This window comes from Lepisosteus platostomus, chromosome 28, assembly GCF_059453375.1.
Source record: "Lepisosteus platostomus isolate fLepPlt1 chromosome 28, fLepPlt1.hap1, whole genome shotgun sequence".
NCBI classification, from domain to species: domain Eukaryota; kingdom Metazoa; phylum Chordata; class Actinopteri; order Semionotiformes; family Lepisosteidae; genus Lepisosteus; species Lepisosteus platostomus.
Window position 1 is genome coordinate 4620981 of NC_142638.1, and position 15828 is coordinate 4636808.

Sequence of the window (15828 nt, forward strand, 5' to 3'; positions counted from 1 at the left end):
AACAGTACATGATTTTCCAGTCCTTGGCTTGCGCTCACTTCTTAGGAGTTGATGACAACATCAGTGAACACCGCAGGGCCTGTGAAGCCAGGGGATTCTTGTGAGCAACTGTAATGTTCATGGGGGCATAAGGTAGCTTCCTGGAAGGTAACCAGCCTCACTGAGCTTGGAATGGGGGTTCCTTTTACAGTGCCTTATTGGACATGGAGCTGGCTGGCTGTGAAAGCACATGCAGAGAGAGGCCCCAGCTGTCTAGGTGTTCCTGAGAGAAAGGAGCGTCTGGAGGCCTTAAATAGGAGCTGCAGGATCCACAGCCTCTGAATGCAAAAGAAAGTCATTTAACCTAAAAATACAACACCTCAAAGACAACCGACAAATAGGAATATAATGAATGAAAGTTCAAGAAAGAACCCTTTTTATGTATACAGTGTCTGACTTTGAAGAGGTAGGGTATTAATCCGTCCATACATCCATTTTCGAACTGTTTCGTCCAGTTCCGGGTCGCTGGGAAGTTGGACCCTAATCCAGCCAGCAAGGGGCACAAGGCAAGGTACTCCCTGGATGGGACATCAGTCCATGGCAGGGCAGACAGATACAAACACAGACATGCACACACGCACACCCCACAGGCCAGTTAGCCTTAGCAGCACGTCTTTGGGCTGTGGGAGGAACCCGGAGCTCCCGGAGGAAGTGTGAACACGAGGAGAACATGCAAACTCCGCCGAACCCAGGGCACCTGCAAGGCCGCAATGCTAACCACTGCGCCAGCGTGTCGCCAAGGCGTATTAATATCCCTGTTTTTCCTGGCAGTTGTTTTCCACTTCCTTTGCTGGTGATGCGCAACACTTGCTTGTTTGTTCTTATTAAGAGACTCTATTCGTTTCTTAAGTGAACAAGCAAGACATGACAAGAGCAGCTCTTCTGCTTTTTACTGGGCTCCTTCCTGTTAGTCCGCACATGGAGCCACGTGAGCAGAAAATGACTGTGTCTGTTGCCATCAAATTGCCTTATTGTCTGGGTACTTGCTGAAGCTGTGGGTGTGTGGAACAAGCGGACTTATGGTAAGAAGAAAGTTCTTACTTTCTTATGCCTGTGAGTCAAGCCACGAGTGCTTGTTTTGAACGATAAGCAGGGAACACAGAATTGATGGTTATGCTTGATGTTTTTACTGATGCGGTTTCTAAAGCTGTAAAATGGAATATTGTTCCTTTACCTTCCTTATTTCAATTGAGCATGGTTTGCTTAGGCCTGAGGCTGGAGTAGACCCGCCCGGGTTTCTGCAGGAAGGTTTTGCAGGTCTCCGGAAGGTAGATCATGAATGATCAGTAATTGTGTCAATTCGCTGTCCGCTAATTGTGACTGCTCCTGTTGCAGGGTCCCGTCACGTGTTCCATCAGACGGCTCTGCCTTACGGCTCGGGAACGGCTCCTCACACAGTGCCTACGACACCAGTGTCCCCCTTCCAGCACTATCCCTCTCCGCCCTACATCCCGGGCAGCACCTTCCCTTTCTATCCCGTAAACCCTGGCTCCCCGAAACACGCGCTGGGGCATCAGGCCTTATCCCCGCTGCCCAGCAGCAGCCCCCAGAGTTTTCCGTCTACTCCGGGCTCCCCCAGCCTGCCCCTTCAGGGGGAGCACATGAGCCCCGCGGGTGACGGGAGCCCCATGTCTCCCCCGCAGCAGCAGCAGCCTCCCAGCTTGTGGCCCCCCCAGACCCAGTCCCTGCTGTCCCTGGCCAATGTGCTGTCACTGGCGATGAGTGTGGCGCACTCCTTCATGCCCAGCCCCAGCCCCCTGACCCTGGGCGTGCCCTCGCCCAGCACCTATCAGCACATGACTGCGCATATGGGCCTGCAGCAGGGGTACCACACTCCTTACACGACCCAGCAGCCGGCGCTGGCCGGCGAGCCTGCCTACCACGCTGGCACGCTCACAGGCCAGAGTGTGCAGCCCGACCCCCACTCTCAGATGCCCCCTCTGCGGCTGGGCCTGTCCGATGTCCAAGAGGCCGGCTTCGCCCCAGCGCGCACGAGCCACGGTGGTGCTGCCCTGCGGGATCCGCCCCCCAGCACCCCACAAAGTGCGATTCAGCCGCCCATCCAAGGGGTACCCACTGCACCCCATTCGTTCTCCCCGGCGAGCCCCAGCTCGCTACCCAGCGCCCAGGTCCACGGGGCCCAGGCACTCACACCACCCCTCTCGGAGTGGACGGGGAGCCCTGCACCCCAAGTGCAGCCCCAAGTCCCGGCATCCCCCAGCACCCCCACACCGGACAGCCTGAGCAACAATGTGAGTTTCTGAGGCTGCAGCCCTCAGACAGGCTGCGAACTGTTCCTTCTGCAAAGCTCTTGTCATGTGTCGGCTTTGAATAATGTTGACTGATTGTTTTTTTAAAGAGAATGCTATAAACTTGTGTTTGTATATGTATACTTAAATACAGCATACTCGCATTTTCTTTCTCCTTGTGCGCGCCAGGGAATTCTTTTAACAAGAACAATTATTCACTGGCAGAAATATTAGGAACCCCGCCCCAGACAAATGCATGGACCTGGAATCAATTAATCAAAATAACTTAGTTGGACATGTATAAGATTATTCTTAACGTCTTTTACAGCTGATTGATTACTCAAAATATTTATGATATAAGCACAGTTATTAAAAAACACTATCTGGTTAGAAGCATTACAGTCATGCAGTTAATTAAATAATCACTGTTAATAGTAAGACATATTAAAGGTTGGGTGGAACAAAAACCAGGAGACTCTCATCTGGGAGCTGAATCTGAGAACCCTAGTGTAGCGTCTCGAAGTGGCAGCAGTGCCCAGTTCATTTGAGGAGCATGAAGCAGGCTTCCATTGACTTCTCTGGGCAGCACAGATCCCAAGACCCAGGACTAGGTCAGTCCTGCACACCAAAGCCCACCAACACAACATAAGCCAACTGGGTTGCAAATATATTTCGAGATCTTGTGGAATTCAAGCCGTTATTGTTCCTGAGATTTTACCTAGTGAATGGCACAAGCAGGACAGTAGCAGATCTTTGAAGAAATCATCTCTGTCAGATTTAACGTGAGCATCTGATCTAGAAAGAGAATAAAAACATGGAACTGCTATCAAACCTGTTGAAGGTGGAATACTTTTTTTTTTTATTGAAAGTTGCTGACTTTGAATCCGAGAGCCTCTCCCATCATCGTTTGCGACCCCAGTGCCAGCACCAGCAGGACCCGGTTGTCTCCTGTCTGCGAAGGTAACAGCAGTGTGGTAGCCTGTGTTGGTCAACACGTTCCAGCATTTCTGTCCCAGAAACATTTCATTGCCATTTATTAGGAATAGTTGTGGAATCCAAAACATTGCCCTTGTGGGGCGGGAAAAGACGAGTGGCATTTAATCACCCTGCATCTGAAAACAGAAAATCTGATTTACCCTTCGCAATACAAATGTTCAAATGTGTTTTAGACTGCGTCACATCCTGATATGTTTAAGTTAAAGTTTGATTTTATGTGCCTTGAACTGTATACTCTCCGTTCTTGGCATGAATCCCATTATGTCTGAGCCTGTCCCTCCGAATAATGAATGGTTCAAAACCATGGCAAAGTAGTTTTAAGGAAGTGTTCCACACCCCGGGTAAAAGTGACCCTTGCTGGTTTTGGAGCTATAAGCAGAGCCACCTGCGTCAGCTGTTATCAGACAAATTGTGTAATGAAGCGTTCCTATTTAATGTTCCATGGATTGTGCCTTCTGGTGCGAGTCCTCTGTTTGCCCTTAAGCATGAGTGCTGGAATGACAGGGTCAGAAGAGTCTGCAAGAAGTGTACCCTCATGGTTTCCGCCTGCTCGTGTTTATACACAGCTAAAACCAAGCCTCCCGCTCCCAGCGCTGGCCCTGCTGGCCCTGCTGTTCTTGATGTTTGCATGAGACTGCAGGCTTTCTTGGAGCAGGTCTCAAAAAAAGGGGGCTTCTTCTGCCACCTCGTGGCTCTTTCTGATACTGCTGAAGTCACCGCCGTCTCTGGAAGGTTAATGAATATTACCCCTGAAGTCGCCTCTGTTTTGATGAGTTGGTTTGATCATATCGCCTGCGTCTGATGCGTGGACACAGTTTCTGCATTTCATTTCTGCGCTTTTCTTTTTCATTTCTGTACAGCAAGAACCCACTGTAACCAGTCTGAAGTGTTTCAGAGTAAAAACACCACTGTGCTGAATCACAAAGCTTTAAACGCTGTCAGTTAATGATTAGTTAGATTTTTTCAGTAGAAGATTTATATTGTGTTTCTCCACATTAGATAAGATCACTTTATTGGCCAGATACAATTTCTTGCATTAGAAATTTGTCTATTCACACACCCCAACTTGCTCTCCATGAGACACACAGGCAGGGAGAGAGAAGCTTGGGGTCAGAGCACAGGGTCAGCCATTTATACAGCGCCCCAGGAGCAGCAGCTGGGGTTAAGGGCCTCACTCAAGGGCCCAACGGAGTAGGATTGCTCTGCCAGCTGAGGGATTTAAACCGGCAACCTTCCAGCCACAGGCACAGATCCTTCACCACAGAGCTTAAGCTCTGCACACTAAGCTCTTTCTGTCTCTGCTCGGACTGTTCTGCAGAACAGAAACCCACGCGGACAGTGGGGAGGTTCCAGGTGACCCCCTCCGAAGAGCCCCCCGCGGAGACAGTGGCGCACGTCCCTCCCGGGCAGAGCGACACGGACAGCAGCACAGAGGAGCAGGGCGAGTCGGAGCCCAGTCCCGCCACCTCCCTGTCGGGGGCGGTCCTGTCGGGAACTTGCCCCACCGGCAAGGAGAGCGAGGAGGAGGAAGAGAGGGGGTGGGGGGGCCCGGAGGAGGAGGAGGAGGAGGAGGAGGAGGGGGGCGGGGCGAGGCCAGGGGGGGGCGCCGGCCTCCCTGCCCACCCGCAGGAGGCGGAGAGCCGGGCGTGGGACGGCGGCACGGGCAGCCCTCAGGGCAGCGCGCCGCTGGGCGTGTGGATGCACTACACCTGCACCACGTCCTTCTTCAGCAGCGACGACACCGAGAGCGACGACGACGAGATGTGGGAAGAGCTGCAGGTCCTCCGGGAGAAGTGAGTGTCCGGTCCGGTCCGGTCTTCCCACTGGGAATTCCCTGACCAGCCCACTCCCTGTTTCACCGTGGGCCTCAGCACATACAGCAGCTCCTCTCGGGACAGGACAGATTCACAGAGACGCTCTCTCAGTAGCGTGGGGGTAACCCCACAAGTGAAAGCTGTAGGAAAAGTGATTTAACGTTAGATTTTTCTATATGGCCCTCTCTTTTTGTATTTTGTGTTTTTTGTGAATGTGGGGAAAAGGGAATATGGCAAACATCAACATAACCACAGTCCAGTATAAGAAAGAACCATCCCTTTTCGTAGTTTTCAATAGTGCTAAACACACTGTCCAAACTTTTTGGGAACACCCACCAACCCACCTCCAACTAGCATCAAAACCTGCCTGAACAGGACACGGTGTATTCTACATGGTGTTGCATCTGCTCAGCACAGTCCCACCACACCACCTGCTTATCTCGTTGTCTTAAATTGAGGGTCTGATGAGGGGAGTGAGGTGTGGGATTGAACGGTGGCGCCTTTTCATCTCCGTTGTGTGCTGGTGAAATTTGGAGCTGGTGATTGATCTGACCAGGGGAAGTGATGGGAGACCTAGCATATGACCAGTTCCAGTTCTTCAAACCCCTAGATTTTTTTTGTAGTTGGTACCAATCTACTCAATTTGAGAGACTAATAACCACTCCTCCTCTGTCCTCTGTCCCTCCCACTCTCCCCAGGCACCTGTCAGAGGTGCAGACCCTGCAGGCCATCCAGAAGAGGGAGATCGAGGAGCTCTACGAGAAGATGGGGAAGGTGCCTCCCCCGGGAATCGTATCCCCAGCTGCCATGCTGTCGAGCCGGCAGAGGCGCCTGTCGAAAAGTGGGGGGTTCACGCCCTCTCGGAGGAACAGCCTTCAGAGACTGGAGATCGTGCAGCCTTCAGGTGAAGAAGCTGTTCAGTCTCAGCTAAAGCTCTTTAGCTGCTCCCTTTATATTGTATCTGACATGATTGCCTTCCACGGTGCTGTGTTCAGCTGTACTGAGTTACATTACAAGACCGTGCTGTGCTGTTCTGGTCACAGGGATTATGCGGAAGAATTCCTTCAGTGGGAGCAGCAGTGGATCCCAGGAGCGCTCGAGCAAAGCAGTGACCTTCGCTTCAGACTACAACAGAATGGTGAGGCTTGTTCTGTGAGGGAAGACTGCATGCCCGGCACAGAGCATGCCCTCCCACACAGAGCATGTAAACGACAGAGCCTGTCCACCCACACAGAGCATGTAAAGAGTAGAGCACGCCCATCCACACAGAGCATGTAAAAACAGAGCATGTCCACACACACAGAGCATGTAAGAACAGAGCATGCAAAGAACAGAGCATGCCCACCCACACAAAGCATGTAAGAACAGAGCATGTCCACACACAGAGCATGTAAAGAACAGAGCATGCCCACCCACAGAGAGCATGTAAGAACAGCATGCCCACCCAAACGGTTCATATAAAGAAAAGAGCATGCCCACCCACACAGAGCATGTAAAGAACAGAGCATGTCCACACACACAGAGCATGTAAAGAACAGAGCATGTCCACACACACAGAGCATGTAAAGAACAGAGCGTGCCCAGCAGTCATCTCCAACAGCCAAGTCAGCTTGGGTCCAGTACAGGTTAAATAAAACAGGGGCTTGTTGGACCAAGATAGTCTTTAATAACACTCTGTTTTTATGAATATTGGATAAATAGCTAATGGATCTACTAAACCTAATGAGAAAGAAGTAAAAAAAAAGCCTACAAATGTATAAGTCTTAAAAAGGAAAGAGATTTAAATATGTAAAACATCTTGTGCATGGTTTGAATTGCTATTTTAACACAAAGACACGATCCCAGTGTAATCTGTAGCGCTCTCCTGTCCCAGTGAGAAGCCCTGGCTGGTGATCTCTCTGGACTACCTCATCTGAACTGTGAAGTGGGCAGCTCTCCCCGCAGAGCAGGAGGCAGTGAAAGGTGCAGCTCTGTGCTGTCTGGGTAAAAAGGGATTCTGTTTTAATGATCAAACATTAAAATATAAAAAGGACTGAAGAATGGGGTGGCCGGCACTGATAAGGAGCTCTGCAAGGAGCTGCCTGCCTTTCTACCAGGTCAGTGTTTAGTGTGGCCCCAAGAGTGGCTCACTGAATTTGCATGCTTCTGATACTCCTCAGCGCTTGCCTTTGATCGGCTGATGGGGATTGCGTTTCCGGGGCTCGGGGGGTTTCGTTGAGTGGCTTTAAGGAGAAGAAAAGGAAACTATTATCACCCCTTTCATCTCTGGGACCCTTTCTCCACAAACAATCGCAATCCGGTCACTGCTCATGGAGGAAACTCTAATTACAACCACAACTGAGGGATGAACGCAGGGCTCCCGTCCATTTAGAAAGATGTTCTGGGTCTGTAGCCGAGTATCAGCCTCCAGGGGAGACCAAGCTCTTCTCTCTTCATTTTCAGATCTTAATTAATAGCAACCTTTGTACATCAGGCATCTACGTCCTTTGTGTAGCTCCAGCATTTTTGCAGCAGTCTGTCGCTCAAGAGGCAGGTTAGAGTGTACATATGTTCTCGTCTTTAGTTCGTCTGCTATGAAGTGGAGGATTGGAGTGAAATGCAATATATTTTCATTTATGGGTCAGGATACAGAAGGTTTTTTCTCATTTCAATCTTTATCTGAACAACGTGCCCTTTGTGTTCTAAGAAATACAGTCACTGGGCACTGTTACCTGAAAGACTACAGCTCTAAAGAGGTGCACGTATTTTATATTGCTAGTGTGTAAGAAAAAGGCTTTTTGGTGTTCAAAGTAAATAAGGTACTTTTTATTGGTCAGTCTGGCATCTCACATATGAGATAGCTCATATGAAATATAAAGTGTCTGTTTTTGTCTAATAAAAAGCAATCACGTGCTCAGTTCAGTATGTTTAATATTTCTCCCCAAGTTTCTCGATGAAAGCTAAAAAGCATCTCCTAAATGCTACATGCAGCATTTTCTTTAAAAAAAAAACTGACCTGTGATTTTTTTCTTAGGGACTGTAGGTCTACATCAGTTTCTCAACACTTTCCTGTTCATTACCGTGAAGGACTATAATTAATAAGCCCTTTAAATAGCATAATTGAGATAATTAGCAAACTATATATTTAAAGGAGTTACTTTAAAGAAGGTGCTGTGGAAAAGGCTACAGTAAAATGCGATTAAAATGAAGTTCATTATTTACTCTTATTTTCTTTTTTGAGTTAACTAAATGTGCCAATGACAACCACTCTGTCCTATACTGTTCACAGAGTCACAGGGCCAAACCTACTATTAAACAGGCTCCTTGGCTGGGAGCCCTTTCTCCTCACTGTGTCCCTTGTCCTGTGTTTTTAAAGCCCTTCCAAATTAGAACAAGCTCTCCCAAGCACAGTGGAGTTGACCAGCATTTCCACAACTCTTCCATGCCTCTCTAGGCTATCAGCCATCTGTATGTGTATGTCTGTGTCAGCTTGCAGGATGCTGCTGTGTTGGTGTCTGCTCAGTTATGTGCTTGGAGTTGTGTACTCCAATGTGTGTCAAGTTACTAAGTGTAGCAGGGCTCAATACATAATTGTGCAATACCATTGTCAGTAAATAGCCTTGCCATCAGCTCTATATGTTGGAACAAGATATTGTACAGTTGCAGAGGTTTGGTCAGATTATCCTGTTATGGTGTACAACCCCCTTGATATTTGTATCGTATTCTAAGTGATTGGTGTCAATACTGGAGAATGAATGAATGTGCTCTATTCTGTATGGATTTGTTGTCACCATTGGTCGATTTTACAGAATATTAGAGTGTGGGATTAAGAGCTTTATACCCTCTTCATATCTCTAGTTAGGTGTTTCATGATGCATTTTTATCTAGAATAGTTTGACTAAGACCTTTACTAATTGATTTGACTGTTAGGTCTGTTCTCTAATTACAATATAGAATCTGTTAAAGACCTCAGTACCATTTCAAAATCATTCTCATTATCAAGAGACATCGGTTGACATGAACGCCGGCCGTTGTTTTAATACTACATGTGCTTAATTGAAGGCGGTTACTGTAGAAAGTTTTAATAAGCCAGCCCTTTTTTGTTTCAAAAGGATTTACTTCAGGGAAATCAAAAGGAAACATTTCAAGGCAATTAAAACTGACATCAGGCATTATGTAACTTTTTAACCCAAATGTAAGTGTCACGAAGTAGAATGTTTCTTTTCTTTTTCAGGCGCAAAGAAACTTTGCACCAAACTCTTTGAGAACAGTGTTGTCTTCTGTTAAAAGCGTGATTGTTTTTCATAAATTAATCACTGCTCTGTTCATTTGTAAGACTTTTTTCCCCAGATATTTCCCTATTTTAGAGTTCACTTGGTGCTAACATAGCTCAGTGGTTAGAGCTGGCAAATGACAAGTCCCAAGCAGCCCAGTTTCTTTTTGGCAGCAAAATCCCAAATGAAATGGAGCAGGGCTACAGGAGAACAGGATCTGGGCTTTACTACTGGAAAAAAAGAATTAATATCTTTCTGGAAGTAAGAAACCTGTCTCACAGGCTGTCTCACTGCAGCCAGTGTGGTTTTTTCTTGTCAAATGCCCTTTTTATAGTTTTCACCAGACTTTTTAAAAATTGGAAAAAAACACCCAATTTATCTACTGTCATTTAAGTCATTTAAAGCAATAGTTTGTATATTGTTGTATATATAGTTTGCAGCAAGCAAAGGTATTAATCACATCATTGAAATATGATGACTTGCGTTAATAACCATTCAATTATCATTTGTGGAACACGCCTCCTACCAGATTAACAGCATTTAAAGTTCTATTAATGTATCGTGTTCTACAAATATATATAAATGCAATTTATGAATTGCTGAAGGGTTACCACAAAATAGTACAGTATGTTTAACAAACCAATTCATGCACATTTCAGTAAGGGTAAATGTTTCATGATTTCTACTCCACAGAAATCATGAAATATCACCAAATTATGTGTTGTTCTGCAGTGACTGCAGCAGTGTTGTCATGTAAAAAACATGGCTTTTCTTCGATGGGATAAATATTCTGGAATATTTTTAAGCAATACCAGTGCAATTGAATTATTATACATGTTCCTGGCTTTGTCTTACTGTAGAATGAGTCTGTTGTAGAGTATTGTATGACCTAGGAGCTTGTCCACCCAGTACCTTGTGCCGGTAGCAAGTGTGCCTATGCAGAAATTATCTTGCACATTTTAATAATAATTGAAGCTGTGAATTCTTAACCATTGCCTTACAGTATGCACATTAGAAAAGAATGTAGGACTTAGGACACTTTTTAAGAGAGCAATGTGGAATATTACTTTGACATTGTTTTGTTTAAAAAAAATAAAAATCTATTTAGCTATAGAAAACGCTTTATTCAAAGATAAATCAGAATTCTATTTTGTGAATGTTTAAATAGGGAGTCATATTGTCAATCTTGTTAACAGGAAACACAATGCTGTTGTACTGCCATGCTGTGTGTGCCTTTTTTTTGTTTGTTTCCTGCAAAGTTCTGCTATTTTTAACATTTACAGTTCGATTCTTACTATGATAATGCAAAAGTTCTTCTGAATCATATTTGTAAATATGGCCAATAAATATTAAATTGAAAAAAAAATGCCCATCATCTCACTGTCTTGTCTTAAGGTGCTCAGCATGTTCTCTGTTGTTTCCATGTATCATACACCGTGGCCGTTCTAAAATAAAATTATGGTAAAAAAAACATATGCTTCATCTATGGACACTGATGAACATGGAAAATATGTAGGAACAAAAGAAGAAAAACAAAACAGGTATTCCCTGGGTTATGGCAGTGCGCTGTGGAAGGTTACAAAGACTACCACCAAGCCAACAGATCAACATGACTGCCCAGTTTATTGTGGCAATACATCCAGAATGAAACCAGGAGAAAGGCCATAATTTTAGCTTCCTTTCAGGAAGAAGAGTTTACAACTTAACAGTAATAATCACTTGCCAACTCAGTCCTGTATCCAGCTCGAACGATCCTGCTGACATGCAGCGATGTGGATTCATTCCACTGCAGCGAGAGGCCGAATCGGTTGCTAGTCTGCACTGATGATTAGATGAAAATGGCCTGAAGCCGATCAAAATGTTACCAGTGTACACTCGATAATACAGAATATTATACAAAGATTTTTTTCATAGAAACTTCTTAGCAGCTGCAAGTCTGATCACTAGTGGGGATGAGAGAGGACACAGGCTTAGAGGTGCCTGCGTTATGTACTGGTCTACAGAATTCAATTCCAATTCTCCAGGCTTTCGGTCTCGACAGATCTCCTTCAGTCCCAAAGAAAACAGAAATATACACACGAGCAATTCCTGACGGAAAGAAAACTGATCCATTTTTTTTTACCCCTAGTCCCTGCGAAGAAAGCACAGCCTGTCCCCGAGACAGGGAAAAACATGATAAAGTCTGCATTTCTTATAAGCACAGCTGCAGTTCCTTCTCCGGGAGAAACGGAGCAGCTCGGAGTCTCAGTTGGCCGACGTCTTTGGCGCTCTCATCCTCGCAACCCTGGCCTCCTCGTCCAGCTCGTCCAGAATCTTCTCCTGGGACACCGAGTAAAAAGTGTAGCCGTCTGCGGGCAGCGGTCAAGGCAAAGGCGCTCATTTCTTTCTTAAAAGGGCTGTGCGCTGTGACGCCCCCTCCAGCAAACACCAACCAAAAGAAAAATTCAACTACTTCAAATTTCCATGGCGGCTATTTCATTAAATTCAGTTTTTACACATAACCAATCGTTTTCTCCATATTCACTCCAAACTGGTACCAGACCCTCGGTTCAACTCCACCACACAGACATTTGTTTTCATTCACACGATACAGCTGTTCACTTAAACTAATAATGTAGAGAGAGTCTCCTTATAAAAGCAAACAAGCGAGTCTTGTGCATTACCAACAAAGGAAATGGAAAACGACTACCAGGAAAAACGGGGATATTAATACACGAGAGTGGCACAGTAAGTCAATGCCTAATGCTGGGGTCCTGGCTTCAATTGTGGACCTAGGGTGCTATCTGTGTGGAAGCATAACATTCAGAGGCTGTGGACCTAAGCTACAAACCAAATGCATCCAAAGAGCATCCCAGTACAAAACAGTGCAACCTCCCCCAGTAAGACTGGAGCAAGGCATCACATGAAGCCCCTGAGCACTTGAATCACATGCTCCATCATTACAGGGGTTTGTTTAGAAAGATTGTCATAGTGACCACCCAAGTTAACAGAATCTCTATACAAATGCAGATATAAACACAACCGTTAAGCGTTTCAGTTTCGCAAAAAAAATAATTAAACTTCGTATTTGTGTAAGTCGACTTTTCTATCCTGTGTGCATTTCTATCTGCAACCGTTATAGTAACGATTTACGTAAATGTTTGACACAGAACCATCTGGTGACAAATTCTTCTACGTGAGGACAGTACCGAACCCGATTTCTACACGGCATGGACACTTGTTTCACTGCGGTTAAAGCCGCTAATTCATTTATTGTTGTGTCTGTGACTGGACCTTCGCAGTTCGCAGTGATCAATAAGTTAAACACGTCCCTGTCAAGCTGGAAAGAAAGTGCGGTCCAAGCGCGATAAACCAATTAACAGGTGGGTGGGGAGGCTTAAAAAAATCATATTGTTTTAGCAGGTGGAAGCCTTTTCAAGCTACGGACGTGCAACACACTCGCCAAGAAACCCAGCCCTGGTTTGACCGGATGTAGTAATCTAATCATTGCATAATCTACAGGTTACGAAAACCTCGTTTATCAATGAAATAAAATAATTCACTACACGCCATCGCAGTATGCGCTGCTTACTCATTGCTCAATAACCTCGTCATTTACTCCGACAGCGTTTAATGAAGAGAATGATACGACACCACAGAGACATTCAGGGCTCCATATGGGGGGACCCCCATTACCCGTCCCCGAAAGCACACAGTAGGGGAGAACCCAAACTCGTCAGCTTCATCGCACCCTCGCGTAGAGATGCACTGCACACAAGGATACAAATGCCCATTACTACGGCACCGATTGCTAAGCCGGTCACCACGTTACGGCCCCGTAGCTTTTGGGCTTTTTTCCTCCACTGCTCCAGCTCCACTTTCCGGATGAGGTGGGCCTGCTCCGGGGTGAGAGGCTCCGTCTTCGGGTCGATCCTTTTGGCGAAGGTCGCCTGCGACTCCCCTTGAGAGCCCTGGTCCGCCATCTTGGTTCCGAAGGAGAGAGGCGGAGGAGACACCGACCTTTCCACTCTGAACCCTCACCAAAACAACAGGCACTACGAGGTAAGAGAGGAGTCAAACTTCATACAACTGACGGGAAAACAAAACTTCAAATTTTAAACCTCGACTTCTCGAAATGTCTTCCGTTTGCTCAGTTTGACTCGCACTGTTAGTTACAGTACGGTGGGATACATTTTTACAATGTAACTCGCAGCCGAAGCCTACAAGTACAACGCAGTAAATGCAGTCAGTGTTTCAGCTCTCGCTGTCCGAGGTTAATAAAATAATAATAATAAAAACATATTTTATATAGTGCCTTTAAAGGTGGCTTCTCAAAGCGCTTTACAGGATGACAACAATAAAAAAAAAAGAATACACAATTACAATATACAGAGGAGACCGTGGATGGTGGTATTAAGAAGAGCAGAGGGGTGAAGAATGGAACCTTTTCTGAAGAAGAGGGTTTTGAGTCTGGATTTGAAGCAGTTTAGAGAAGGTGACTCTCTGAAAAAAACAACAACATCGTATTGACTTCAGTAGTCGAAAACATTAGAATCATTGCTATCAGCCAGGCTGCAGACTCCGAGAAAAATATTTTTGACCCTGGGCTGAACACAAAGTAGGTAGCTGTATTTATTAATTAACCCTTTATTTAACGAAATAAGTCACTGGAGAATTTTTCTATTCATTGTTAATATTCTAATTTACAATGGATAGTACCGTTATATAGAGCCTGGCATTTACTGCAGCGTCTGAGTAAAGTAGCTGGTTTAAAAAACCTTACATGGATTTAACCCCAGAAATCTCCGGTTTAAAAATGCATTCATTGACCCACTCGGCGAAATAAAAATGATAGACAACAAATTAAAACTATCGCTATTATTAGTCGTAATGAATTAATTATTAAGTTAATATCAGAGTAATAGTAGTAAGTTACTCGTAGTTTTACTGGGTAAACTAGGTTTCAGTAGTAAGAAACATCCTAATATCTAGACCGAGAAAAACGTTGCTAATAATAATAATAATAATAATAATAATAATAATAATAATTGCTTACACTTATATAGCACTTTTCTGGACACTCCACTCAAAGCGCTTTACACGTAATGGGGACTCCCCTCCACCACCACCAGTGTGCAGCCCCACCTGGATACGATAATGTATACGTGGATGACGTTAACTGCAGTCGTCTGAGGTGATTACCTCAGAAATCGGATGAGTAGATTAGGATTGTTTTAGAAAAAAAACCATCCTGATAGTACCAAGCGAGTTAAACGTTAACCTGATAATCTCGGTAGACTGAGATGGTTGAAGTGTATTTGACTTGTGCCGAAGGGAGTTTCAGGAGCAACACTTTGCTGCCTCAATCATGTTCCTAATTTCATCAGTGAACAATAAATACGTTGTTGACAACGATACCCAAATGCAGGATCAAACGTAAAGAAACCTCGGATACGGAGAGTTCATCTTCCAGTAAGGTCTGAACCGCCTCTTCTGCTGGGCGAGAAGATGATTTCTGGTTACCGGGTTTGTTTACAGTTTGTTTACAGTTTTTAAAGGGCCGCGGTACACGCGTGGTGTGGGTGGGGAATTACTAGATAAAACGAGAGCTTCCTACACAAGGGGCAGATAATACGTGGGCCCTATCGCCGCTATTCCGGTTGCATTTTAAACAAATTTCGTCCGCAAAGGAAAGATGTTGGGACCTCAGGTTTTCCAGCCTGCGTGCTCGCTTCTCTTTCTCTGGGACGAGGCGAGCGGACCCGCCGGCTGCGGCCGGTCTGAGGAGGACGGAGAGGATCCCGCAGGGAGAAGCCCGACGAGGGGGATAAAGTCCCTCATGGACAGAGTTTCGCAAATGGGGAAAAGTGTTGTGCGGTCCCTGCAGGCGAAACCCGCGGCGACCAAGGACGGCCTGAAAACTGCGGCTAAACACCGAGGAATCGACTAGGAAGTGAAACAACAACAACAACAACAACAACAACAACAACAACAACAACAACAACAACAACTCATGACTTATGCATGTCAGATACTCCGAAACGCAGCTCTGTTTCGGGCTCGCAACGGGGAGATTTCGGGGATGACGGCAGTATGGATACGCGCTTTGAATCGCACCCGTGCTTGATTTTGTTTTTGTTTATGAAGATGAATATATATCTCAAAAGCCACGGCCAGTTGGTAACCCGAGACGATAAAAGCTTCACTGGAAGTAAAGAAGAGGAACCCGGACACTGCACATAAACATCCTGGACAGACTGGTATCTAAGGGCCACGCTTTTCGAGGGGCTTCTTGCGATAAAAGCGACTTGCTTTCAATATGACTGTTAGGATAAAGCAATCATGCACTGGGGGAGGGTCACTACAGTAAGACCAATGCAGGAGACAGAACTACCCCGGACTCCCTGTAGTGTCCGGAAGCCATATTTCTATTTGTTATGTGTGATCTTTGAACAAAGAGACGTTGAGCGAAACAACAGCTCTGGAGTGAAGTGCCGA

At 45.7% G+C, this 15828-nt stretch overlaps 2 protein-coding genes across 5 annotated transcripts in view; one reads left to right on the forward strand and one right to left on the reverse strand.

Moving 5' to 3' along the window:
• LOC148638618 (serine/threonine-protein kinase WNK4-like) overlaps positions 1 to 10717 on the forward strand; it is a 70578-nt gene extending 59861 nt beyond the window's left edge. The window contains exons 15-20 of one of the 4 annotated variants that reach the window (XM_088622724.1): positions 1375 to 2291; positions 3158 to 3248; positions 4608 to 5077; positions 5797 to 6002; positions 6142 to 6236; positions 6972 to 10717. In XM_088622724.1, coding sequence (XP_088478850.1) covers positions 1375 to 2291; positions 3158 to 3248; positions 4608 to 5077; positions 5797 to 6002; positions 6142 to 6236; positions 6972 to 6991 — 1799 coding nt within the window. In that variant the 3' untranslated portion in view covers positions 6992 to 10717. The other 3 variants (XM_088622725.1, XM_088622722.1, XM_088622723.1) reach the window with 3 other exon arrangements.
• A 238-nt stretch (positions 10718 to 10955) lies between these two features.
• coa3a (cytochrome C oxidase assembly factor 3a) lies at positions 10956 to 13347 on the reverse strand. Its single transcript, XM_088622730.1, has 2 exons — positions 13115 to 13347; positions 10956 to 11699 (listed from the first exon to the last, which is right to left on the reverse strand). The coding sequence occupies exons 1-2, from the start codon at positions 13311 to 13313 to the stop codon at positions 11596 to 11598; spliced, it is 303 nt and encodes a 100-aa protein (XP_088478856.1). The 5' UTR covers positions 13314 to 13347; the 3' UTR covers positions 10956 to 11595.
• Positions 13348 to 15828: the final 2481 nt, after the last annotated feature.

Excerpts from the sequence above, each read along its gene's own strand:
- coa3a (XM_088622730.1), bottom strand. The coding sequence starts at position 13,313 with ATGGCGGACCAGGGCTCTCAAGGGGAGTCGCAGGCGACCTTCGCCAAA. Across the intron at positions 11,700-13,114 it reads TGCCGTAGTAATGGGCATTT|ACGGCTACACTTTTTACTCG; the intron begins GTATCCTTGTGT and ends CGCTGCCCGCAG.